This window comes from Cryptotermes secundus, unplaced genomic scaffold (genome assembly GCF_002891405.2).
Source record: "Cryptotermes secundus unplaced genomic scaffold, Csec_1.0 scaffold144, whole genome shotgun sequence".
NCBI lineage: Eukaryota > Metazoa > Arthropoda > Insecta > Blattodea > Kalotermitidae > Cryptotermes > Cryptotermes secundus.
In genome coordinates, this window is record NW_019740655.1 from 46,276 (window position 1) to 60,646 (window position 14,371).

At 38.2% G+C, this 14,371-nt stretch overlaps 1 protein-coding gene and 1 long non-coding RNA gene across 3 annotated transcripts in view; one reads left to right on the plus strand and one right to left on the minus strand.

The window, feature by feature from the left end:
* Positions 1–9,293, minus strand: part of LOC111872365 (prefoldin subunit 5) — an 18,507-nt gene extending 9,214 nt beyond the window's left edge. The window contains exons 1-3 of one of the 2 annotated variants that reach the window (XM_023866166.2): positions 9,182–9,293; positions 8,912–9,046; positions 7,014–7,088 (exon numbers count right to left, since the gene is read on the minus strand). In XM_023866166.2, coding sequence (XP_023721934.1) covers positions 7,014–7,088; positions 8,912–9,046; positions 9,182–9,283 — 312 coding nt within the window. In that variant the 5' untranslated portion in view covers positions 9,284–9,293. Of the gene's footprint in view, positions 1–5,778; positions 5,943–7,013; positions 7,089–8,859; positions 9,047–9,181 lie in introns of both variants that reach the window. The other variant, XM_033754661.1, reaches the window with a different exon arrangement.
* A 104-nt stretch (positions 9,294–9,397) lies between these two features.
* LOC117282946 lies at positions 9,398–13,742 on the plus strand. The gene is made up of 2 exons (XR_004513900.1): positions 9,398–9,498; positions 12,665–13,742. It is a non-coding gene; the product is annotated as an uncharacterized LOC117282946 (long non-coding RNA).
* The last annotated feature ends 629 nt before the right edge of the window (positions 13,743–14,371 follow it).

Genomic DNA, 14,371 nt, shown 5'->3' on the forward strand with positions numbered 1-14,371 from the left:
ATGTTACGATGTGGGAACATTGTACTTTTGACAGTAAGATTTTTTGATGTGGCAAAGTTTACTACTCTAACTCCTTTATCATTACTAATTTCTTGCAAACTCTCATTCCCAATTGTTGGTTTGAAAATGTCCTCCCTCTCTACTTTGGCATTGAAATTTCCTAACAAAATTTTCATAGGGTACTTCGGGAATTTATCAAATACATGTTCATAGAATCTATCCTTTATGTCATCAATTTTATCTTCTGTTGGGGGCGTGAAGATTCATAACAATGATATCACACCAGCGACCTTTTAGTATTATATATGATATCCTATCACTAACGAATTCTACCCTCTTAACTGCTGATACGATTCTCTTATGTACAAAAAATCCTGTATCTAATTCATGATTTTCATTCCCCCTTTCCATAGAAAAATGTATAGTCTCCTGCTGGTGCGATACCACCTCCATCCCATCTGCCCTCCTGTACTCCCGCTAAATCTAACTTATATTTTAAGATTTCTTCTGCCACTGCCCTGAGTGAACCTGCCCTACACAAACTTCATAAATTCCATGATCCACTAGTTGAATCAGAATTGCTAGTGTAATCTATTACTTTTTTCTCATTATTCTGCATGTTGCAAACAGCTATTTACCCACATCACATGTTGGCAACAGTTTTGAAGGAACTTTTTTCAAGCTTCTATGTAATTACTGTATATCATGCACAGTAATTCTTTATAGTCTGGTAGACAGAATGATGAGGCATCAAGACAAGATGGATTTTGAAAAGTTTTTTTGTTTGTGTGTATGAATGTAGTTACTCGTGAAATCCTTCCTCTTATAAAATGGCATAAAATATCATTCTCAGGTGACGCTGATCAATCCTAGCCCCATATTTTATTTGGACGATTATAAATGACCATGAACTTTATTTATAATTGATTCTCAGTAATTTTAAATTCAAAATCTTATATTTTGATATTACTGGAATTTTATACTGATCTATAATATCATATTCCATTGTCTGGGACATGCAATACAGTGTTCATGTAGAAATTTCTGGATTCTGGCAGGGCCAAGAAGTCTGGAGTTCTGACACTTACGTGCAGTCATTTACTTAGCTCGGATACATAGTATAATGTAAAGACTGTCATCTAGTGTTATGGAATCGGAATGTTGGTTACAAAAACACCTTGGTTCAACCTCAGTTTAATTCACACCATTTCAATCTATTCACTTAAGAAAAATTAGATTATTACCTTTCTGTCCACGCCTCTTCCAAGTGCCCTCTTCTATAGCCCCCCTCCAAGTTAATGCTTCCCCTGTGTTAACACATGGAGGTTCTTACTTTTGTTGACCAGTTCACTACCAGCTGTGAAGTGCATACAAATTTTGCTGATGAAACAATATGCCTGTTTGCCGATAACATTCCAAATGAAGTAGTTACAATTCACAGATCACATACGGTGTTGAAAATGCTGTTCTTCTTTTGCAATTAACTGTTTCATTGAAAGACACATGTACAACAACCCTTCTTGCACTTACAGCACACCAGAAACAAACTTTCACTGGTTGGACCAGGACTTTGTTTGTTTGATGTGCATTCTCTGAACTCCGGTAGTGATTGTTTTGCATATTCATGTATCTCTGCAAGTGGAACCATACTCCATCAGAAAAGACTGTCAACTACGGATCAATCTCACCTTTGATGACAGACTGCAGAAACCAGCTGCAAAAATGAACCCTGTAGTTGGATCATGCGGCTGCAAGGCATGCATGGATTACTGTTGTTTTACAGGGTCTAAGCTTCGGCAATTGTGTTGCCCTTCTTGCACTAGACTTTGACACTCTGTCTTTTGAGCTAGATGTTTCACTCAGTTTCATATGTAATCTGACTTTTCCTCAGTAAGCACTCAGTATGTTTTTGTTTCTTGCCTTATTCACCAAACTGTGAATTGCTAGCCTGCTGGGAACTCCTTTATCACAAAATTTTCACTGACACATTATAGGAGATCCATATTTCACATAGGGATCATACAGAAATGCTCAAAGTATACCCCTCCAAGATGGAACACACTGCTCACTAATTGTAATTCAGAACAAACTGTTAATGGAGCTGATAACTGCCACCTACCATAAAGAAATTCCCAGTGCTTGAGGTGGAATGAAAATAGAACCGGGATGGTTTTCCCCTTTTAATTCATAGACATAAATTATGAAAATATACCGACTGATGTATATAGTCTGTGTTCCATCTAAGACCTACGAACATATTACAGTAGTTTAAATGGAATGCGTTAAAATAAAGTCACACATGCATTGCAAGTACTTATCTTTAAAATATTTTCCAGATTTTTCATTGCTTTCTGAAGTCACTGATCTTCTATCTGCAGGGGCTGCACAAGACTGGTAATCTGCATGTCGACGTCCTTTCTTTAGCCATTGTTTTACATAATATTCTGCATTGAAAGCACTAAGAGGGGGTCCCACTGATGAAATAAACATTAAACTAGAAGCTGTTTTTAAAAGCATCGAGCTTCGGATGGTTGAAATAATGTTGTTCATGTTGCTGAATGCACGCTCACACTCTGCAGTTGAAATAATAATAGTATTTGCAGCTGCAATCAACAGCTTTAGTTCATCAGGATACATGTCATCACCATTCACTATATTCATGTAATATTCATGGAATCCATGAACTGAAGTTTTCTTACACACCATAAATGACTCAGCGAGTTCCCTAATCTCTTTATCAGCAAAACATGGATCTTGACATTTTACCCACTTAGCCTTATCCATTATTTTCAAGTTGTCCAGTAACTGACTGTACTCATATTTGTCCCTGTTTGACCATGTCGTGTTATTACTTCCAGTCGATTCGTGTGAAGCTCTAGTGGTGAACATTCGGGTGTTTATATTGTCACTTAATTTCTGAAAGAATTCTTGTTCACTAATCTTCTGCACTTTTCCATGTTCTAAGCTAACTCCTTTAAATTCTAATTTATCAGCAGCCGTTAGAACTTCAGAATAATATTCACCTGGATTATTTGCCAGGGACTGAAAGATGTGATACTTAACAACAACTAAATGATGTGCTTCAGGCAATGTGATTTTCTTTTCTTGTAATTTTAAAGACAGGTGTTCAAGTTCTGTTAAAACATCAAACAGAAGTCCCATATTTAGAACAAAGTTTACGTCGCTTAGTTTTCTTTTCAATCCAGAATATTGAGCTCTCTCCCTTCCCGTGCGTTTTGGGTCTACAGATGCATTGTGAAAATGCTTATAAAGAGCAGGGTAATTATTCCATATGGCTCTCACAGACTGCGCACTAGACGATATCCAACGTGTCATTCCTAACACTCGTTCTATGGTATTTAATCTCATACTCAGTTGTGCAGCAACAGTTTCTAATTCAGATTTGTTCTTTGGAGACATGCTGTAAACGGAATAGAGTTTATCAAAAAATGATTGCATGTGGCACACTGTTGACATTTCCCGTACTGTATCATTCACCGCTATTTCTAATCGACGATTACTACAACGCCAAACAATCAATTGAGGATACATTTGGAGCAAAAATTGTGCAACACCTGCATGCCTTCCAAGTAAATTAGAGGCCCCATCACAAGCAAATGAAATCCAATTTCGTGATAAAAAGTCAATGTGAAATGCGTTACTCTTGATATTGTTGAGAAAGGCATCCCTGATCATTGCAGCTGTAGTATTTTCTAATTCCACTATATCAAAAAAATAACTACTCGCATCCATGGAATCAGGCAGTCTGCAACGTAAACAGATTAGAAGAGCTTCTTTTTTACTTTGAGTAGAAGTCTCATCGATCATGAAACCTATCTTAATAAAACCTATCAATAATATATTTAACAAGTTTCTTTCTCATTTCATCTGCTATATGATCACAAGTATCAGTGCACGCATGATTAGACTGCAAGATACACCCCATAGCTAAACCATTTAGTTCTTGTGAATCAATCAAAGCTGCTAAATCTGTCATGGGATGGTTCACTTTCACTATTTGATAAGCTGTCCTAAATATGCGACAAGTTGTAACGTATTGTTTTTCTTGTGCTTTAACATTCAGACATTCAATTGTTTCTTTTTTAGCAAGGCATAAAATGTCACTAGTTTTAACATGAGCTGCCGACAGTTTATGCCAAGACAGCTTCTTCCTAATCGACTGTTGTTTCTTCTCTTTTGTTTCACCATATTCCTTGACCCTATCTTCACAGCACTCACTAGATAATTTCAAACCTTGTGTTTTTGCAGGCCCTAGAGTTCCCACTGATTTACATGTTGTACAGCCTAGCCCTTGTTTATTAATTGTCAACCACTCGTATATTTTCAATTTTTCTAGCCACTGATCTTGTGTCCAGTAATTAGGGAAATAATTAACGTCATTTTCATGCACCTGATTTTGAGTCACGCTGTTATCTATTGCAGCTGTATTCACACATACGGTGGTTTCGTCTTCGTTGAAGTGGATGGAACTTACAATTGTTTCACTTTTACTTACAGTTGTACACGGTTCATTACTGCCACTTTCACTTAACTTGGGTTTCTTACTGCGAATTATCAATTTCTCCATTTTCACCGATAAATGAAAACTGATGCTGAACTAAAATAACATTTCGTACGGTTTCTGTCATTGAAGCAAGGATCAACCCAAGGACCCCCCCCCACTAAAATTTCTGGCTAAATTCCCATTGGTTGGAATAGAATAAAATATGTGTGTCCTTACGGCTGGGACGTGTCATCAACAATAGAAACTTTTGTGATTATTTACTGTAAACGTCTGACCCATCGCTTAAATGGGATGGGTTCTCACATTATTCTACAAGTTTATATACGAGTATGTATTACCGGATGTGAGAATACAGCCTGTACCCGTCATAACTGTACTCGTATTTGTAGTTTGCCGACTATGCTATTTCAACACCAAATTTATTTCTGTCCAATGAAGTAGGAGGGAGTAGGAAATGTGTACCTCATTTTCTGCCAAGATATTGTGTTTTTATTTTCAATAAAATAACTAAGAATTCAGACGTGAAATCAACAATAGAAAAACTTAAAATTTTGTTGTAAACAACTGTTCTGTTGGAGACAGGCCACCTCCGCATTGGGATGGGATGGGATGGGATGCAAGGCAAGAGAAGGACAAACTGTTTCCGACATTGTATAATTTATTATCGGTCTTAAGAATACGAAAATGAATCTTTCCTCAACCTTTAAGCGCCGCAGTTTTGAAACGCAGGTAAAGCTAGCTGACCGGGGTTTATTTAAATGCCCACTGCTTGCAGGGGTTTAAATCCACATTTCTGCTCTACGTTTAAATGCCAGTTCCACTTAGAGCGCTTGAGCGTTGTATTTGGAATTGCTCTATCTAATACAATTTTTATGATAAATGAATGGAATTAACTAAAAAATTCTTCACACAGCACTTCTGCAGTATAAAATTTTTCCACTCCTACACACAACAGTTCTGCAGTATAAAATCTTTCCTGTTTGTAACACTTGGGCTTGTTAACAGAAACCCCATACCATAAAAATGTGCTGGCCATAAGCCTATACATTTCTATCTCCACAAGTTTCTCAGCTTATTCAGGTTATTTGGCGGAAGTTGATACAAAGGAAAATTGCCTGCCCCCTACTTTCTTTGAAAAACCCTTACTGCTGCCAAACAAGCGTCTTCCATTTACTGCATCTGACGATTCTGAACAGTTTCATCTTGCTATCATCCTGCGGTGCGAAACTGTCACATAGGGACTTTCGTCTTACCCTTATGCGCAACATGCTGGAACATGCTGTAATGTGTCGCTCCCAACCACAACGCCCTTTAGGTCGACTTCCTGCTCTGTCATCCACAATATTTCGTCTAGAGGAGGCCAATCGACATCGCTGGCCGACCTCTTGTGCCATGAGAATGAAATGCCGTGTTTGTTCTGCACGTGGAAAGAGGAAACGTGTTCAGACGAAGTGCGAGAAATGTGATGTGGGACTGTGCATTCTTGGGCGCTTCAAACAGTACCACACGAAAGCAAAATTTAGTTAGACAACGCAGGGGAGTAGCCTGTACAACCATGAAACAGATAACAACAACAACAAAAAAGGTATTGTACACTGTATTTACTGCCAAAGAAGTAACAGGATGCTTTTAAGCCATTTAGAAAAGAACCGGGATGACATCCCGCTGCATCCCGCCCCACCTCAAGCCCTGGAAATTCCCACACATGAACTGCACTGCTCACCATGAAACAAAATGTCATCAAGCACTACAAAGTTAATAGTAAAATGTAAAATAAAGGTATCCCTGTAACAGGTCGTGGAGGCCCATAGGGATGAGATGTTGAGGTTCCCACATTTTCCAGACAATTGACTCATGGATGGCGGTAAGGTTGTCAGCCTTATGCACCGGCCGCCCTTTACCCCAAGAAAATTCCTGGTACTCATTTCTGTTAGAGGCTCAGTCGACCCCAGGGCCATAGTGCGGCTGGAAGGATTAGGTAAATCCATCTCATCGGAATTCGATCCCACGACCTTCCAGCTTGTAGCATAGTACCTCAACCAACTACACTACCACATGTTAATAACATCTCTTAATTCCAAACGTTATCAGCCAACAGGCACACTGATTCATCAGCAAAATTTGTATGCGCCTCGCACCTGGTGGTACACCAGTCGCTGTGAAGCACAGAGCTGCAAAATGGTCAGCAAAGTTAAGAACCTTCCTCTACGTATATTACATTCAGTTTTTAACCTTGTTGTCACCTTGTCAAAGAACTGTGCCAGCATATGCACAAGTCCAGCAGGCCTAGTATGACAATTTTTGCAATATAAATCTCATTACCCTCAAGTTGCAATCCGGCCACTTGTGCTGTAGTAGCAACATTTTTAATCTCCTGTTCTCATACAAGAAAAGTTAAATTAGCTTCCAAATAAAATGTGAAAAGTATAAGTTCTTCAGCATATAACTTTCTCTATAACCTGTGGGTTCATCTGTGAAATTCACCCACCTTCTGTACGAAATAGCCAGTTCCAATGTCTATGATGACTGATTTTCCATTAGCTATTTTTCCAGGTACATACATCTGTTGTGTTACAGTCAAGGAAAGTGTAACTAACTGTAAGAAATATAGTGTACACTGCCATCACAGGGCTATTTTGAAGAGTTCTTTTTTCGGCAGTATAGAGCATGGAAGTAAACTGATGTTTTGAAGGAACACTGGCTGACTTTTACTGGACTACAAACTACTACATCCCAGAAAAGAGAACTCTTCACAGACACTGGCTAAATTACAACACAATGCATATACCTAGCAGACAGATATGTTAATAAAAACATTTTAAAACTAACTTTCAGTAAAAAATGTAAAGTCCCTGTGTTTAACTAATCAAGCATTACATCAATAAGGCATAAGGGGGAGTGGATGTATAAAAAGTTACCCCTGTAATAGGCTGTGAAGGACCACAGGGTTGTGAGACATTGAGGCTCCCACATTTTCTCTATAAAACTGGCTCACAGATGGCAGCAAGGTTGTCAGCGTTACACGCTGACCACCCTTTACCTCCCAGGAAGATTTTGTGACACTCATTTTTGTTAGAGTCTGAGTTGACCCCAGGGCCATAGTGCAGCTGGAACGATTTGGTCAATTGAAAAAAATCCATCTGACCTTCCAGCTTGTAGCACAGCGCTTCAACCAACTATGCTACCGTGTTCCCCTGGGTGGATGTATAGATACATATATTCTTCACTTCACCCCTAGCTGGAGGTGAGTGGTCAGCTCCACACCCTGGCAGCTTCACCCTTGGAGAAAGGGCTCCTCATATCCACTGGATAAGAGGCTAGCTCTGCCCCAGAACTGACTTTCAGGAGCATATTTAACTATGCTTATTTTTTTAATTCTTTCCATAACACTACTAAATAAATTTAAAAAATGAAATAAAATCAACAAACAATAGGAATTCCATATGTTATCACTAGAGTGAGAGGGGAACATGTAAGCAGATGAACCCTGAAGAGAAGTGTCTTCCAATATAACTACAAGTTTCCAAATTTCTTAAAATACACTGAAATTATTTTCACAGTCTTTCCAAGTACTTCACACAAGTAAGGTACCATTTTCATATAGTTAACATTTATAATTTTGTACTTTGTATTTCAATGGAATACAGCTGAAAGGTCAACATCACAGTATTATGTGTTTCTGGATTCTGTATCCAAGTAAAGTTGCATCACAATGCAGCACAAGTGAGTGGGTGACTAACTGATAGCACCCATTATTGCCTTCACAATTGCAGCATGTTCAAGAATAGCCACACCAAAGTCATAATAGGCTTGCACTGAGGTTATACTGCTACTAAGATATGCAGTCTGGTGTCCACCCAGCCTCCTATCCAGCACCAGGGGCTGTTTCTCTAGGGACTGAGGAGCTGGGGCATGAACTGACCACTCACCTCCACCCACTGCTAAGGTTATGAATGCATGGAGTTACACCTCCATTTCCATATACACTTCATTCATTGATGATTCATTAAGAACAGAAACAACTTTACAGCTACATTTTGGTAGTTAAGGTTAAACCAAATAGGAGAGTTGGTGTCTGGTTCAGTCTTGCTAAGAAATTAGGAATAAGCTAATGACGATTCCTACATAATCAGGGTAACAGCCATATGAATGTCATGTACAGTGCTATCTACTATTAATATGTCAAACAGATGTGGCCCACTACCACTGGTTCTGACACTATGAAGTTATTGAAGATCTGAACATATATATGCTTGCATGTTTGCTATGGAATTATTAAAAAACCAAAAGCTAATATTATTTATTCTTCATGATTTATCCCATGATTTCGATACCATTTTTCTTGGTCATCTTTTGAGATGGGGTAAGTGCATCATTTAAGGATACAGATCCTGTAAGTGGAACCATAATCGTCTTCCCTTCTGAATCTGACGTAATCTTGTCCAAACAATTATCTGAATCTTGAAACTTGGTCTGCACCATTTTTAAAGTCCGTGACTTATCTTGGAAAACCTGCACCTCCTGAAACATAAGTCACAATTCGTGATAAGGGCGAAGGCCTACATTGGTACGCCTTACGACTGTCATATCATGCTTCGTGCTGTAATTACAAAGCGCACTGTAAGTCAGATTACAGCATAACGAATAATTCAATACCTGATCCAACTGCTGTTTCAATTGCGTAAGTTGTTGAAGGCTGAGTTTCGATAATTCAATCTGTTGCGCAGCTTGCGGAAATGCATCTTCCTTACCCGCCATCTTTTCAATGCACTCTGCTTTGTTAGTGGATTTTCAGTGTCGCCAATAGTTGCTATAAAATGCGACGGTCGCTCGGTCGGTATAGTTCGCTTGCGGACCACGGGCCACGGAGTTTTGTTTTTGGGTGTAATATCAATATAAAGTGACATTCTTGCACTTCTAAACAAGACTCATTCAAATGAATCTTGTATTATTACAAAATATTGTGTAACATAGTATGTTGTAAATTAATTATTAAACATACATACAATAAAGTAATTAGTCTATAAGAACGACCATTCCACGGTGTATAATATATTTACATATATATGTATGTATATTTAGAGGCGCATCAGAGTTGATGGGTATTTGCCCCTGCATGACGTTCAAAGCTGGGCAGTGACTTGTAGTGGGATCTGAATATTGACTTGAACAAAAAAGGTAAAGGCGAAAGGTAAACCTATCCCTGTGCTTAACTAATTAAGCACTGGGCCACGAAGGCATATGGGGGAATGGATGTATAGAGCACATTTTCGTTACCTCAGCACTTGCTTGAGGTGAGCGGTCAGCTTCACGCTCAGGCCGTTTTACCCCCGAGGAAAGAACCCCCGGTACCCATTGGATGGGAGGTTGGGTAGACCCCAGAACTGGTCTGGACAACTTGGAGAAGAGAAATTCTTGACCCTACCAATACTCAAACTTCAAACCCTCGGCCATACAGCCCATAGCCAGTTGCTATATTGACTGTGCTAACCAAACTAGCTGGTCATAGTGGTGTTTTGCATAACCACGGCGGTTTAATTAGTGGCAGAGACACGTGTGTGTTTCCTGGAGACAGATGATGCCTGGGTTGTGGTGTTATGTTAGTGCCCAAATACTGCCTGTTTCAAATTAAAAAATTAAGGTTATATGTGAGCATTGTTAATAACTGAAGGTATAGCACAAAAAGCCTCAGGTATAAAGTAAATATATCATCTTTCTGAGTTTCCAAATACTTCTTCAGTCCTGGAACTCCAAATGTTTCCACCATCCAAGATTTACTTCACAGCTGCTTTTGTACATAAACATGAAGGAGATAGTTAAGGCAGGAAGGAGTAGCTACACAAAATACAGCTGGCTGAAGCTATCTGCCACCATTCCTATTCCTTCCCCATCTATTTTGTGTCTTCCAAAACGCTATTTGCCAAGATATTTTGTTACAGAAATCTTCACTGTGATGTCTGTCTCCTCCCTGTTAGCTGCATGTCTGGTAAAATTATTCTTTGATTCCATTAAATAAGCTGTGTGAATCACAAAGTTCCTTGTTATGAAATGTCCTCTGTTCGCCATACTTCATCCCTCTTAGGTACAAAATTGTTTCTTTCATTTGATAAATCATGAACACTACCAAGGTGCTCATTGAAATTTTCTGTATATTTTTATGTTGAATAATTTATGAGATTTATGCACTGCAAATGCATGTTTAAGAATCCTGTGGCCAATATCAATACTCAGAATCTTTCTTATTTTATACATATATGGCAAATATGTGAATATGAAAATATAATAGGGATACAGTACATTTTTATTCTGGACTTTCCAGGATACAGGAATTTGTTTTAACTATTGTTCCCTGGTCAAACATGAAGTTTGTAATAAGTATAATATTCAAGATGACATAATTTATATTGGCTCAAAAGGACATAAAGCTGTCAAAGGAGAATAACAAATAAATTCTCATACAAGTCATACCAAAAATCAATGTAAAATAAAGGGAGATAGTAGGAGAGGGTGAAACTAGGGAAGTTGTTTGATCAATAAAGGTCATCAGCTTCCTAAAAAGAAGTCGTGTAAATTGGCTGAAATACAAGAATGAGTGAAACAACCAAGGAAAAATTAGAACAAAGGCCTGAAAGGTCTGCAAATCTGTCACCTGTTGATCCAAAGAAGACTCATTCGAAACCACCATTCAAATTATGTTTTGTTTTGCATGAAGAACTAGGCAGATCACATATACTACCATTCAAACCAAACAGAATTGCATGTGAGTAATACGTATATTATGACACAACATGCAAATTTGTTAATTTCGTCATACATTATGCTGAAAACTTCCTAGCTATCCTAAAGAAGCTAATAGTTATCCATCTAACCAAGAAATTCCTTACCTTTTATGGTAATTGAAGGTTCATTGCTGTATTGACAGGAGTCTACTTCTGAATGATGTCCTACAGCAGATAAATTTAGTTGACATCCTTGTGGGATGGTATGGTGTAATGCAGTTCTTCATAACATGAAAGTCTATCTGTCTGACGTGTAATATGGTTTTAGAAATAAGTTTCGCTCTGCATGGGGTTATCACATAGAGCTATTACAGTTATAATTTATACTTGATTCTCTATATATATTTTACAGCCTTTTTGACACATGGAAGAAGTGCACATTGCTGTGAATGTTAACAAAACATATGGCATGGTGAATTCATATATGCTATTGCCGAAGTTAATAGCAAACTTAATGTCTCCAAGTGGAAAGTTGGAATACCAGTCATTTATGTATAGGAATGAAAATTGTTTTTGTTTACAGAATTCAGACATAAGTGTCATTGGAGTGTACCTCAAATCTGAGACTAGTTGGTGATATAAATTTACTTGATGATCCAAATTTAGTTTAAGCACATATAGTTCAAGACATAGAGGAAAAATCTTGAGTTTCTAATCTCTTACGAAAATATAAAGTAACATATGAAAAAAGTAGTTTTTCCTAATATTTACAAGGGAACAAAAAGGTCTGCAGATGAACAAGAACAAATCTCTGTCAGTGATTCATGGGACTGAAAAAAAGCAGTTCACTAATTTATTACACTATACTCCATTAGTTGCACACAGTAGTGTAATTGGTTGAGGCAATGTGTTACAAGCCAGAAAAAGGTCTGCAGATGAACAAGAACAAATCTCTGTCAGTGATTCATGGGACTGAAAAAAAGCAGTTCACTAATTTATTACACTATACTCCATTAGTTGCACACAGTAGTGTAATTGGTTGAGGCAATGTGTTACAAGCCAGAAGGTCGTGGGTTCAAGTCCCAATGTGGTGGATTTTTTCAATTTACCTAATCCTTCCAGCCACATTATGGCCCTGGGGTTGACTCAGCCTCTAACAGAAATGAGTACCAGGAATCTTCCTGGGGTGTAAAGGGCGGCCAGCACATAAGGCTGACAATTTTACCGCCATCTGTGAGCCGACTGTCGAGAAAATGTGGGACTCTCAGTATCTCACAACCCTATGGGCCTTCACGGCCTGTAACAGGGGTAGCTTTACTTTTTTTACCTTTATACTCTATTATTCTCATATAATCCTGGAAGCAATGTTGTGTATGATTTGTAATTACTATCATCTGATATAACTGTTTTTATATTTTAGTTCCTATTATAACTCCAAAATTTTATTCAAAATATGATTGTGAAGTGCTTGAAGATACAGACCCAAAGATTATCGAGGAGTTGAAGAGATTACAAGAAACTGGGCCAAAAGAAAAATACACTGGACCTGCCACTGAGAACCATAGGTAATTCAGCTATTTCAGAAAAACGAACAGAAGGATTCTGCTGTTACTTTGAAATGTGTTTGTGTGCAGTTTGTTTTCTGCTCGGTCATGCTAGAAGATTAATCACTAACCTTTGTCATATAAAATATGAATATCACAAACATTTGCAAATATACTACATTGAAACAGATAGTGGCAATTTAAGAAGTTGCCCATTGGGCAACAACAGATCAATCAATAAATGTAGTACGTAACAACATTAGCTTTCAAACATTCATACTTTAGGACAAACAATGAGAATGGACAGTTTTTAAAATGTACATTCTGTGACAGGTATGGGTGGTACACAGATCTTGAGCATGGCTGTGATAGAAGAGATACAAGATTTTATTTTCCACGGCATGTTTCACAAATAGTGAAAATAAAGTCATTAATTGATCATGCAGAATCTGTGACAAAGTCTAAAAAATTATAGTTTGCACAACTAAAGGAACAATAAAGTACAATGTATCATTATAGCAGAAGTGATTACTCTCTTGTTAATTCAGAACAAGTATTCAGTTCTTTGCAGGTAAAATTATGAAATTAAAACAGTTTAGAGTCTATTTGTGAGCAGTTACATTAAAGATGTTTAATACTGGAATGCAAAGAGTTAGAATCAGATGGGGTATATAGACTGGCTTTATCTGGTTCAGGATAGAGACCAATGGAAGGCCTTGGTAACATGATAAAAAAATCTTCCATACAATTTTGGGAAATTCTTGAACAGTAGAGCAGCCCTTGGCTTATCAAAAAGGACTGGGCTCCACGGATTTAGTTAGCTAGTTTAATACTGGGAGACAAATATCAACGTTCAATGCAAGATTAATGTTGTAATTGAACATTATGAGAATTTTAATAATGTGAACAACATCAGTATTTTGATAATCTTATAATTGTTGAAAATTGTTAAAATACCGAGAAGCAGATGTTATAATTCTCAAAATATAGATGATTGCATAGAGCGGGACTTTAATAGTGGCAAATAGTCCTTCTATGTAGTCACCAGCATCGTGTACAACCTGTTGCAAGTGATGTGGAAGTCATAGGATACCTTTAGCAGCGCCTGTTGTGTTCATAGTTCGAATGGAGTGGTCTACTGCCTGAAGATCTCTGGAACAGTTCTGAAGTGAATGCCAAGAAGTGGTTCCTTCATCTTAGGAATCAAATCGAAGTGACAAGGGCTTAAGTCCAGGGAGTATGGTGGATGGTGCAGCACTTCCCAGCCCCATCGATTGAACAAATCAGCCACAGCTTGCCATTTCTGCATTTCCGTCAAATCATGTGGAACCCATCGTGATCCAATTTTTCTCATGTGCAGGTGTTCCTTCAGAATGTGAAGCACAGTCATATGCCCTAATCCTGTCTCTTGGGCCAGCTCACGAATCGTATGACGTCGATCACTCTCCAGTAACGCAGAAAGAGAGGCCACGCCATAGCTCAAGCGGTTAGTCACTGGCTTTCCACCGCGGCAACCCAGGTTTGATCCCGAGTCTGGTCAAGTGGGATTTGTGATGGACAAAGTGGCGCTGAGGCAGGTTTTC